The sequence below is a fragment of the Euprymna scolopes genome, chromosome 29 (genome assembly GCF_053919585.1).
Source record: "Euprymna scolopes isolate OS-2025 chromosome 29, ASM5391958v1, whole genome shotgun sequence".
In the NCBI taxonomy this organism is placed as follows: domain Eukaryota; kingdom Metazoa; phylum Mollusca; class Cephalopoda; order Sepiida; family Sepiolidae; genus Euprymna; species Euprymna scolopes.
The window spans coordinates 114,177,324-114,190,906 of record NC_136510.1 but is presented as its reverse complement, the minus strand read 5'-3'; the positions used below and the strand labels follow the sequence as shown (position 1 = coordinate 114,190,906).

Genomic DNA, 13,583 nt, shown 5'->3' with positions numbered 1-13,583 from the left:
AGGACAAAATCGAAAATCTCACAACATAAATGCATGTTTTTTAAAATAGATTTAGGAAAATTATAATAACAGAAAATACAGTTTGTTTTTTTTTAAACACAAATTAGAGATTTTTCATTTTTTTTTTTTTTGTAACAAACACAAAATTCTGAAATTTGAAATGTGTGTGTTTTTTTTTATTAAGAAAATTTTTGTTACACATTTATTGAATTAAAATAAATATAAGAAATTTATAATATAAAAATAGATTTTGCCCCTGATGCACGCTTGTCTGCCCCTGCTATGCACTCTCCAAAAGCCCGCCTCAAAACCAAAAAAGTTTTAATTTCACACCCGTGCACAAATGCCAATAATTGTGATAAAACAGATAGAGAGACAGTATATAAGAAATAGACAAACAGTCTCTGATAAGCACGTTGTTTCTGTGGTTTCTGTAAATCTATACATGTTTTAACTGCCTCGTTATTAACTAATTTGTTTCTTGCGCTTTCAAGCCACAACAAAAAGTATAGCGAAAGAAGCTATTCTAACATACTAAATATTAATAACGACACATGTAGTCAAAATCTAAGTTACCGAAATTCAGTATAGGAATTTTCATGCGGTAATAAATTTTCATTGTAAATGACAGTCTGCTCACGATTGAATGATTAATACTTGACGTGGTGATACGAAATAAGGATAACGCAAATTAACAGGTGCTTCTTCATAATTGATACCATTTATTTGGAAATTTTATATTGTATCGGAATTGTGAATTTAGAACGGAATCGGTAATTGTATTGAAATTGTGAATTTAGAACGGAATCAGTAATTGTATTGAAATTGTGAATTTAGAGTGGAATCGGTAATTGTATTGAAATTGTGAATTTAGAACGGAATCGGTAATTTTATCGGAATCAGGAATTTCGAACAAAATCAGTAACTGTATTGAATCGATAATTGTATCAGAATTGTGAATTTCGAACCGAATCAGTAATTGAATTAGAATCGTCCCATCACTAGTGGATATATGATCTTCCAAAAAGATAAGGCAAACAAAATGCAATTCAAAATTCATGGAAGAGCAATGAACTAACTCAATTAATACGAAACTATTTTCAGTTTTTCTTTTTTTGAGAAGATAATGGCTTGTAAAAATAATCAAAAGTTCAGATGCAGGACGTCTTGTTTTATGGTTTGGATACACCCTGTAACGGTGCACGCCTGGGGACTGTTATGAAGCAAGAGTTGCACAATCTCCAACCATATCTCTCCTGAACAGGAACTACTGGAGACGAGTGATAAGGAGAAATCTATGACGACTGGAATCAATTTTAGGATATGCAGAAAGTCTTCCCAAATATTCACTCATTTAGTATTGACTAGGGTTAACATTGCTTAACTTTGGTAATCTAAAGGAAATTAGTGTGTTAATATGATTATGCCACACATATACGTGTGTGTGTGTGTGTGTATATATATGTACATATATATGCGTGTGTATATATATATATGCGTGTGTGTATATACGTGTGTATATATATATAAATTTGAGATGAGGCTTGATAATTCATATTATTTAGACCACTGTTCTCATCTTGAGTTATTTTCACGTTTCGGTCGATAGAACATCTAATCTTCTTCAGGTGGATCGTGTCAAATGCGAAATCTGCATGGAATTTCCAACAAAATCCTTTATTAAATCCATGGAAGTAGCATACTTGGTAGAAGTCCTAAACTATTTAGCAATCGTATTTTGAGTGCTGCTGCATTGAGGATTGAACCATCAATTTTCAGAAGAGTGTAAGTTACAACTGAATTTTACTAAGTACTGTATCAACTATACCATAGGTCTTTGTGAAGGATTCCTGACTTCAACAGAAAGATTCTTGAGTTTGACAAGATACACCTGAAGAAGCTTGGATGTTACATCAACCAAATCGCTGTGCAAATAACACTAAGGAACAGCAGTCTAAATATATGTGTGTGTGTGTGTGTGTGTACATTATATATATATATATATATATATATATATAAACTACTTCATTTACTCACATAAAATTAATATACGAAAGTATAGATTTATGCGTAAACTTTAAGTATTTACTTCAAAAGTGCTCAATACGTAGTAATTTATAAAATATATATGGCGATTAAGCTACACTGAATATTCGGCGTTTCATCCACTCTAGGATTCCTCAGGCTTATATATATATATATATATATATATATATAAGAGCAAATAATTAATAAACATGTTAAAAACACCTTGAAAAAGAGTTAAAAACATATTTAATTTGAAAAGGAAACACTTGATAAGTGGATAGTCTTTAATCCACAGAGTTTCGAAGAAATACTTTCCTTCTCATCAGAGGGTAGGATTTAGCAAAATGCGGGATCAGATTTTGCTTGCAAAAGTATTTGATGAAACTGCAAGTAAGTCAAAGATCTTACTTGATAACAAAAAGTGAAGCAGAGGGAATAGGGTAAAGAAAAAGGTGATTTCACGTGAATGAATAGTCTGGTGAAAAATTAAGTATCCAATGACGGTAAAATCCAAAAATGCAAATCCAAGAAAGTTAGTTAAATTTCCATTCGCACAAGTAAAATCCAAGGGAATCACGTAATTGGAAGATGGTCCAAAATAATCCAAAAGGCCGAAATCCGTGGAATAATAATTTTATTTTATATATATATATATATTTACAATAGAAAAATGCAAGCATGAAAAATAATATGGTTAAGCTTAAAAATGGAAAAAGTAAAGGACTAGTTGTTAAAACTGGAAAAGAAAAGGACAAGATATTCTAGTAAAAAATATAATAAATTTATAACTTAAAATATTGCAGCATTAAGATTTTTTTATATAATGTTATAAATTCAATTTATAACATTATATGATTAATTCTTAATGCTGCAATATTTTAAATTATAAATTTATTATATTTTTTACCAGAATATCTTGTCCTTTTCTTTTCCAGTTTTAACAACTAGTCCTTTACTTTTTCCATTTTTAAGCTTAACCATATTACTTTTCATGCTCGCATTTTTCTATTGTAATCCTTGATTTTTCCAGGCTTCTAATAAATTCACTTCTTCTTTGTTTAATTTCAGTCTTATTTTTTGCCCCCATAAACACATATATAATAACGATGTATAGCAGTGGTTTGCTTTCAATAAAATAACCCCAATTATCTCCCTTTCATGCTTTCATTCTCTCTGTTTCACTTGTTACTTTTTTTTTTAGCGACAGCAGTTAATTAGTAGCAACAGTAATTTCTGAAGTGACGTAGTTGCTATGGAAACCAGTCGTAAAAAGCGTTGCTCGCCTCTTTACATATTTTTACGATTTTGAACACCAGTAAATTCATCATAACTTTTGTTTTACTGAACGAAAATTGAAAAAAAAATTTTTTCACAATATAGCTAAGAAGGTGATCTATAAACTGTAATAATTGTTTGAAATTTGGTCGAAAAATGAGTGAACGGTGAAGCTTTAAAGCAGTTCTAAATGACTAAAACTGCCACTTAACCATTTATTCAAACACGGTAGTGTTTGAATGATATATATATATATATGATCTGTAATTACATTGAGTTTCATAAATTAAAGGATTGGTAGAGATAAAAGGTGAAATATAATTGAATATATATATATATATATATATATATATATATATATATATATATATATATATATATAGCATAATCATGTTGGCACACAGTTCCCGCCAGATCACCGAAGTTAAGCAACGTTGACCCTGCCCAATACCAGATGTATGACTATTTGGGAAAGCTAGGTGCTGTATGTGCTGTGCTGTGGCATAGAAATTTCAAGGTTGGTATCTGAGGGTGCTTTAATTTACTGGGAGAGATGCATCCCCAGTCTTTAAGACATGCATCTAGAAGAAGAAAACACTGATGTAAAAACCTGTGGTCTACTGTATACTTTGTCCTGTGGCAGTCATCTGCACCGACAAAGATTAGCAGTAATACCAAAAAATGTTAATGGTTCTACACAAAGCCTTCACTACTATAAACAAATCATATGTGTGGATTTCCCTAGAAACTTAGTTGTTGTGACGGTCCCTCATACTTCGAAATTGATGGGAGAATCCATCATATATATATATATATATTACTTGATCAAAAATGTTGATCAGTAGCTGTTACATTACTTGATTCCTGCTTAAAATATCGCCAGTCAAGAAACAGAAATTTTTTCCCTGGAGGTTACGTGGTTTCGTCACCTTCCACCAAGCGTCACCTGTAACCCTTAAGATGTCACTCCAAACTTTTTCATTCAAACAACGGTCCTCATTTTGTATCAATTGTATTTCAGCTCGGAACCTAAAAAGGGTAGATATGTCATTTCAAAAGAACTTTTCATTTCTTTTGTGATTTTTATTTATTTATTTTTTATTTTATTTTATTTTTTTCAGGCGTGCTCACACACTGACTGTGCTTCTTATCTTTAGTGGGATTCTTGTCTACGTCGCTGTATTTGAGGAAGCCACTCCTGACACGGGATACAATATCAAAAGGTGAGTGAAAACCTCTAAAATTGTGTGCACTCATTGGATGACGACTTTCGGTATTAGTCGGTGCCATGTACCACGTGATCGATAAACAAAAAGACAAACGTAATTAAAGGGGGGGGAGCGTCACAAAAGCAAAACAGATTCTCTTTTTTTTTCTTTCTCTTTTTACTTAATGTCGTCCACCAGAATGTGTTGAAATAATTTCGTGCAAACAATTTACATAAGAACTGAAACACCAGCAACATTTGATGACCGACTTCTGTAGACATGAAATTCTGTGTAATGTTAGGTCCGTAGGATGGGTAGAACTTTAAAGATATATTACACCACATGTGACCCCTTGGACCATTATTATGTATATAAATTAATATATTTTCTTTCCTTATTGATCTGATCTTATAATAAGGTTATATGTAACCTTTATTCTCATCTTTCGGTTAATTATATGTAGCTAGATAATATTTTGTTGTGAATGTTTTACAGGGCTGGGGAAATCATAGATTGAAGCTCAGTCGAGCACCTGCTATGAATGTAAGGATAGAGCAAAGAAACTAGCAACGTCGCTTCAGTGAGAAAAATGGAGAAGAGAGAAGAAAAGGGCATTGTCCACTAGATTTCGAAATCGTTTCTTTTTACACTGGCACGGCAGCTCCTCCCCAGATGTGGCAATAGTACTCCATCTTGGGACGTATTTAGCTCACATATAGGTAGAGGACTGCGTCAGAAGTGAAGTACTTTCTTGAGCGATAGGATGATCCAACTATTTTTTACAACACCCTCGGCAACCATTTGGATGCGAGTGTTCCATTTCTAATCTGAAGTGAAGACTTATCCTAGAAGCTTAGCAATGCAGTGGTTTTCTTCAGTTTGGGTAAAGTGAGGATCTGAGTGCTGGCAGTGAAAAGAGGAGGAAGCTTAATTTTAGACGCATTAAACATAACCATTGTTGCAGTTTTAAGAAAGAGAACGGAAAAATCTTGATTGTTAATATTCTTTGAAGTGTATTAAAAAAAATGTCACGCACACACATTTTTTTTGTTTTAGGAGTAAAATTAATTATTGAATGTTGGCATATTGACATTTTTTTATAAAAACAAGTGACACCAATCGTGACAAATATTTCTGTATACAACTGATGGTTTCTAGCAAACGTTTTCATATTTTTAATCGTTATATTTTTACGACTATATTATTATTAAGAATGAGAAGATAGAATCTGTCTTTACTATTAAATAAAAAGAAACTGTGTGGGGGGGGGTGATAGAGAGAGAAAGAGAGAGAAAGAGAGAATTCCTGATGGACTCAAAAATGACTGGGTCGATTTTTAAAAAATTTCACACAAATGTACATTATGCATCTGGCAGTGTTCTTAGATGAGTTTTGTATCGGAATGTCTTTGATAAGTATTGATAATCGAAACAATCCAATGAAAGAAAGAACAGACGATTTGGACCAAAGTTAACACCTTACATAGCCTAACATCACAAGTGGGTTTGGAAAGTTTTATTACCACACAAGCTGAAAGGCCCAACATATTAAATAAACAGTAGGTTCTTTGATATGAAAGGGATGCATTCAAAATGAATGTTTCTGTTTAAAGCACAATTGCATCATGATACTTGACTTTTTTATTTTAAATTTAAGTTAAAACCATTATCACCACACAAGCAGTAAGGTCAGACATATGAAATCAACAGTAGGTTCTTTGATATGCCGAGCGCATTTGACATGAATGTTTCTGTTTAAAGCAAAATTGAAGCATGCTACTTGACTTTTACATTTTAAATTTTAATTCAAGCCATTATATATAAAAATAATTTTATAAAATCATTGGTAGATTCTCTACAGTGCAATGTAGACTACAATGTATTGTGAACTATGTCACTGCAGGGAGTCATATGGAGTTTCCTCCAGGTGCACTGTGATGGGTCCTCAATTAGAACAGACAATCAATCGATTTGATTGAAAATAAAAATATGGGAGTGTGAAACATTCATTGATCATCATTCAATCCCGGGCAACTTCAAGTCTCCCTGCTAGTAAGTAAATAAATTTATTGGTGTTCGGATTCTTTTATCAACATTTTTCCCCTCATCACATTTACAATAAAACAAAAAATAAATGAGTACATGATTACTAAGATTAATTGGTTTTTCTTTCTTGACAAACATCAGCAGCAGTGTTTCGTTTATGCGTCCGTGCATGCCTATAAAAGGCTCTGTCCGTCAGTACATGTTTTCAGTTTGAAACATTTTCATTTTTAGCATTAAATACGCAGTCCAACACTGGCTTTGATGTTGTTGAACCGAGGTATAATTTTGTTCAGTCCTAGGAGATTCACTCTCCAAGTTTTTCTTTCTTTTTAAGAAGGGATTAGTTTATTGCTAATCGGCCAAAGCGCCCCTACCGTAAAATGCTGACAAAGCTTCTAAGGCATTTTTTCTAGGCCAGAGTGTACCTATAGGATGTTGGTAACCTGTTTTTAGGGATGTGCTTTGCACCAGTTTGAAGGTTTTACTTTGGGGTGTTTTGTAACGGAAGAAGTATTTTTTGGATGAGTCGGATTTAGAGAAACTTTTTCAGTGAAAAAGGTTTGCAAGGTTTATAATCAAATGTGAGAAAAACAAGAGACATTGTCATACGGTAAACAAAACAAAATGAGTTCAGAAAGCATATATTCACAAAAGGAGATGTTTTATGTACAGTAGGCATTAAAAATTAGTAGCAAAATACAGTATAGTATATAATACATATGTATATCATCAAATAACATAACACCGTAAGGCGGGGCAAATACTGTAACACGGGGTCGGGAAAACATCGTATTCCACATCATAACTTGAAGAAACGTATCCGAGGGCCATCGTATCCCAGAGTTCTAGTGTATGTTTAAAATGGAAGTTTGCAGGCTAATGGTGTAAATTGGATAGAATTTAATTATTTAAAGGGACTGCTCAACAAGAACTTGTTTACATTGGACTTGAAGACAACCATATCATAATCAGCTGGAAAGCACACTAGTGGAACAATATTCCACAGGCAGACAGTAGTAAAGTATTTAAACCTAAGGATTCTAACCTATTTTTATAATTGAGATTCTGAATCTCTTGGTTTTGTTACTGAGTCTTCTTATTTGAATATTATAATCCAATTTCCATGTTTTTAATAAAGTAGTTAAACCTAAATTTCTAATGCCACACAAAAAAGTGTGTTCCATATTTAGAAATCATGTCTTGAACGTCTCAATTAAGTCACCCTCCCTTCCCGATTGTTTATTCGAGTAAAGTAGGGATTTTTTTTTTATAATCAACCAGGAGATTTTCAACATCAACAGAGTCTGTCATTTCTAAAATGACCTTCCCCCTATTGACTGCAGTATGTTTTTGTTGTTCCGGTGCAGTTCCAGAAGGTCCATCCTCCCAGGTTTTACCTTCTTTCCTTGAGAACCAGTTAGTTTATTGCTAATCACCTGATGCACCTCTACTAAGGAATGTCGATGGAACTGCTCAAACACTTTTGTTTTTTCCTCATCAATAAAATGTACAAGGGTAGCCTCCTATTTTTTTTAACTCCAAAAGTTGAAGAGTTATGAATATAGGAGAGGTACCATTAAAACGAGCAACCTTTCATGCTCCTGGATCTATTTTTCTACATTGTTTTCACTATTGTCAATTTACTTTTGCTAGGAATTCAATGATGTATCTCTTTCTTTGAGATTTGCACTGTCAATATCTACAACAGAGAGATGAAACTTTCAAGTTATCAATGCATAATTTCAATCATCATAACAAAGCAATTTGCAATCCCCTCTTATTCATTCGGACAGAATAAAAAATAGGAGGCATTACTATAACGATATTGTCATGCATTAAATTTCGTCATCGTTGGGATGTATCTAATCAGATGCTGATGATCATCGTTTTGTTTTTTTCTTAATTACAAAAATGTGAGATCCTGGATACGACCTTAAAATGGTGGTGAGGCCCCATTTTGGGGCTGGGGGGGGCGTGGAGTTGTTCCTTAGTTACAATTGCTCCCACGAGTGATAATACGTGTTAAGGCATCTAGTGTTACCAGATCAGGCTGTTTGAATATACTTGCTTTCTGACCCAAAATGCAACAAACATTGATATTATTGTCTTTTTTTTTCTCTTTCTCTTTGCAAAACTCAATCATGTTATGTAAAGTTGAAGATGAAAATCACATTTTTTTTTCTACAAAACAATCAAACCAAATACAATGAATAAATATTTATATTTAGAACTCATGGAAGAATAACTTTTTCCAAAATGACTGGATTCGCCATTAAATAACCTGAAAAGAGTCGACAAACCATAAAAAAAAACAAGAATAAATATTGGAAGATATAAAATACTTGAAGCATAAAACCCTTTTTTCCTAAATTCCTGGATTCAACATCAAATAACCCAAAAATGGTTGATATGCCGTAAAACATAACAACCAAATCAAAATGTGAAATGGAAATTTTTTCTGTAACAATGTAATAATGTTTACAGCTTAATTAATTGCTATCCATAGGGGATGGGGAAGTTTTTGTTGTTGTTAAGTCTTTCAATGAGTGACAATTCTGTTTCCGATAAATTGCTATGAAATAAATTTTCAAGAATTGGGTTAACTTGCTTCTCAACTTGACGTTTTTCTTTGATGTAGCAATTTATGAATATTTAATACAAAAATTGAGTTATACGCATGAAAAGAATCAAATAATTTGAATCTTGCGACCAGCAGTAATTATCATTTCTTACACAAATGATTATATAAGCATGAAACACGAGTATAGGTATAAAAATGATTAATATTTATTTGAAAGCATTATATATATATATATATATATATATATATATAGCTTAATGTAAAAGGAAAAGAGAAAGATCAATTCCACAAAAGGAGATTTATCCGCATAATGCCAAGCTCAACAATAATTATTGGAGCTTATACAATAGGACAACAAGAGTATGAAATGAAGTCACAAAACTATATATAGGTAGATATAGAATGGATCATTTATTTAATAATGGAATAGAGGCAAGATTTGGGGGATAGAAGGGTCTCTTTATGCCAGGGCTTTTCGAAGCCTATTGCTTCTCATCAGAAGAGTAATGAGAAGCAATAGGCTTCGAAATGCCCTGGCATAAAGAGTCCCTTCTATCCCCCAAATCTTGCCTGTATTCCATTATTCAATAAATGATCCATTCTATATCTACCTATATATAGTTTTGTGTCTTCATTTTATACTCTTGTTGTCCTATATATATATATATATATATATATATATATATATATATACACACACAAATATGTGTATACTAGCAGGCCGTCCAGTGTTGCCTGGTCATAAAATATGCTGAAATATGATATTTTAATCGAAGCAGATTACATATTTATTACTATAGAGCCAATTCGCTATTGATTATTATAGTGTACTCAAAATATAGTAATGATTTCAGAAGTTAAAAAATATCATATATGACTTGGGTACCATCAGCTAGAATCGAAACCAAAACATTTAGTGTTATTCGCTATCGTCTGAGCATATCAAAGCTTTACAAATGAACTGACATATGCAAATGATACGCATTAGTTCGACTTCTGCCAACCAAGTTCCAATTTTTCAATTTTGACCAAATTAGCAGCTATTTATTATTATTCATAAAATACACTTAAATATGATATTTTGATTAATGCCGATTTCGTATTTATTATTATGTTTGACCCAATATATAGTAATGATTTAAAAAGTTAAAAAAGAAATGACCTGTGCGCCACCACCGAGAATCGAAACTAAAACGTTTAGCTTACGATTTACTTTTGACATTAATGCCTGAGCCATGAAGACATGTTTGTTGCAAGGCTAAAAAGTAAAACATGAACCAATAGCTATTACGTTACACATGCATATTTGTAATGCCGTCGTTTGATCTTCACCTGGCAAATTCCATTTTTTTTTTTTAATTTTCACGCTTTTGCACCGAATTTCTCTAAAACCCAAATATAAAGTTTTGCATGAGTTTGAATTCCTTATATATTAAGTTTCTTGTCTGTAGACCAAAAACTGACAGAAATTTGGTAGGCAAAATTTTTTAAACAAATATGCATACATAAATGTATATAGACAAAGTTTTGTGTTTACTATAACCTTTTTACGCAAATATTACGCAAGTATAAATCATGTAGAATTGTAGCGAGCTGCTACTACTACGAGACTAGGCTGTATTCTCACCTTAGTTCTCTCTTTCTCCCTACTCTTTTCTCTTTTCTTTCCTTTCTTCTATACGTCATCAGAGGTTCCAGCCAATGAAAAGCGAGAACGGTTTACGTGGGACATTCGAGTGAAGGAAACGTCCTTACTTCCACGGCAACTAGAGACAGAACACACGCCTCACTCCTCAGCTCCCGTTAGGTAGCCAAGAGGAGCATTGAACATTAATACAGACTTTACAAAATGCACTGTCTTTCTTTGTAACCCGAGTTTCAGGAAAACACACATATATATTGGATATATAAAACCTCATGAATTCATAACAAAGTCGCGTTACACGTCCTCATTTTTATAAGACAATGTCTTCTTTTACCAGTATTTCTTTCTATTTCAGCGCTCCAGTTCTCCCTGTTATCGGAGGCGCTCCGAAGTGGGAGCCTACCGAAATGGTGACCTCTAATTAGTACCCATGTTAATGTATGGTAATAATACCATAGAATATCTGCATGAATATAATTATACGTAATAGTTAACTAAACATGATCATCCCATAAGAAAACCGAAAAAACTAGTAGGGAATTAATTAAAATAAATGTTTAAAAGAATATGCAAGTTAGCTAGACCTTTTGCTCGTGAATGTAATTCCAGGATCCATACATAAGAAAGTTGTATTTTCTTTTGAAATAAATAGAAAAATAGATTTTTAATATAAATATCAATAGACCAAAAAAAAACAAATTATAGGAGTATAGATATATATCAAATATGCTTTTATTTAATTTTAGGTAAACAAATTACATGGTCACGACGATAACAAAGCTACTGTTCCAGTCAAATAATTACCACCATCGGGTGACCTAAATTTCTGATTTCATGGAAACATGATCTTCCTATGAAACATGAAATCAGAAGTTTAGGTCACCCGATGGTGATAATTATTTGACTTGAATGTAATTTGTTTACCTAAAATTAAATAAAACTATATTTTGTTTTCTTAATGAGAATTATCGATAACCTTGTTAAAGTCATTGTTTTTGTTTTTTTTTTCTTTTTTGCTTTTGAATAACCTTTAACTTTAATATAATTTCAAATTCAATTTTTAACAACACCAAGCTTTTCCAATAGTTCGATAGAGTAAGATTAGAGTTATAATAAGATATTCTTGATATTATATGAACCACATTAAATGTAGAGGAACAAAATTTCCCCAAATTTACCAAAGAAATAGCTTTTTATTTGCAGTATACAATTGTTTCAGCCTACCACCAAGATATATATATATAACGTTTCAAAATATATTAGGCATTTTAATTTTTGATGAGGCACTTTTCAATACCCCTAAAAATGTAGGTAATCCTCTCGATAGGGGAAAGAGCATGTTAAATTCCACGTTCATTTTATATTTTCTTTATTATATCCTTTCCTTGTCAGCTCCTTACATCAAGTGGCATCACGCATTGTCTGCGGCAATTTAAAAAAATGAATTCTACAATTTTAAGTTTTGTTTCATATTTTCAGAAATCTTTGTAATTTATTGTTTTCCTTGTTTATTATTTTTAGGGGCATCGTTGCTGCCATTCTCACGTTCCTTCTTTTTGGGGTCACACAAACACCTGATGGACCCTTTAAGAGACCTCATCCGGGTGAGTAGTTTAAGATTACCTGTGCTTTCTAAAAGAAAATCTTATACGTTTAATTCGCTGAAACTAGAAAAAAAAAAAAAATATCTCACTAACTGACCATTTCATTTTCCAGTCGACCTCGAACTAAACTTCAGGTCACGACACTTCACGATTCGTATGAGGTGTCGGACAAATGACGGCCACTTGTAAGAATGAGCCCAAAGAGATTGCTAGGATGTCCCAGACGATCTCGCTAGCCATCATCCGAGGTAACACCATGTCCATTATCACGAAAAACACCCGTCTAGCTGAATCCACTGTGAAAAATTTCCCCCACTCTATATCTGTGCCTAAATCAAAAAGCGGATTTCATGAACAAAGCTTCTTTCTTAAAACTGCACGCCTGTGGAACTCTGTTCCGTCTGCCTGCTTCCCTCTGGACTACAACTTGGATGTCTTCAAGTCTAATGTTAACAAATTCCTAATGAACCGCCCCCCTAATTAAACACTTCATCAAATCTCCTCACTAACGTAATGTACTTGCAATAACCCTTATCCCTGAGTGGCTTCCGGGCCTTGATAAGTGGTGATCATTGTGTAAAAAAAAAAAAAAAAAAAAGATACACATCTAAAACTTTGCCCTCGTGTGGCCTTGCATATGACCTTAAAAGGCATCCAAATGCCAGAAAGCCTTCTACTTTAATAGTTTCTTCCCTCGGACTGGCAGAATTTGGAATTCCCTCCCTATTTCTTGCTTTCCTGACTGTATTAATCTGCTTAAGTGTAAATGTAATGTGAACAGACATCTCGCTGCTCAACTCCCTGCAGTCTTCTGTTAGGCATAATCCCAAATTGTAACTTCTTATATCCAAGTGGCAATATGCTTTGTTTGGGCTGAAAAAGAGTAAATTGGAACACTGTTCCGCTGGCCTGCTTCCTGGTTGAATACAACAATGTCAACAAGTTCCTGTTAATCGTCCCCATAAATGATCAAATTCTACCCAATTTACTCCTCTAACAATTACTACACCAACACCTTGCATTCATTAATCCTTATCCTCGAGTGGTCTTCGGGCCTTGATAAGTGGTGACTCCCACATAAAAAATAAATAAACATATGTAAGTCACATAGAGGCGAGAAACGCACAGATGAGAAAGAGTCACATAGTTTTATTAATGTAAAGATAAATTTGTTTTTCATTAAATTTCAAAAATTAA

General features: G+C 32.9%; 1 protein-coding gene across 1 annotated transcript in view; it reads left to right on the top strand.

Moving 5' to 3' along the window:
* LOC145252823 (phosphatidylserine synthase 2-like) overlaps window positions 1-13,583 on the top strand; it is a 132,608-nt gene that overhangs the window by 88,197 nt on the left and 30,828 nt on the right. The window contains exons 4-5 of the mRNA XM_080112795.1: window positions 4,425-4,526; window positions 12,304-12,386. Of these exons, the coding sequence (XP_079968921.1) occupies window positions 4,425-4,526; window positions 12,304-12,386 (185 nt within the window). The remainder of the gene's footprint in view (window positions 1-4,424; window positions 4,527-12,303; window positions 12,387-13,583) is intronic.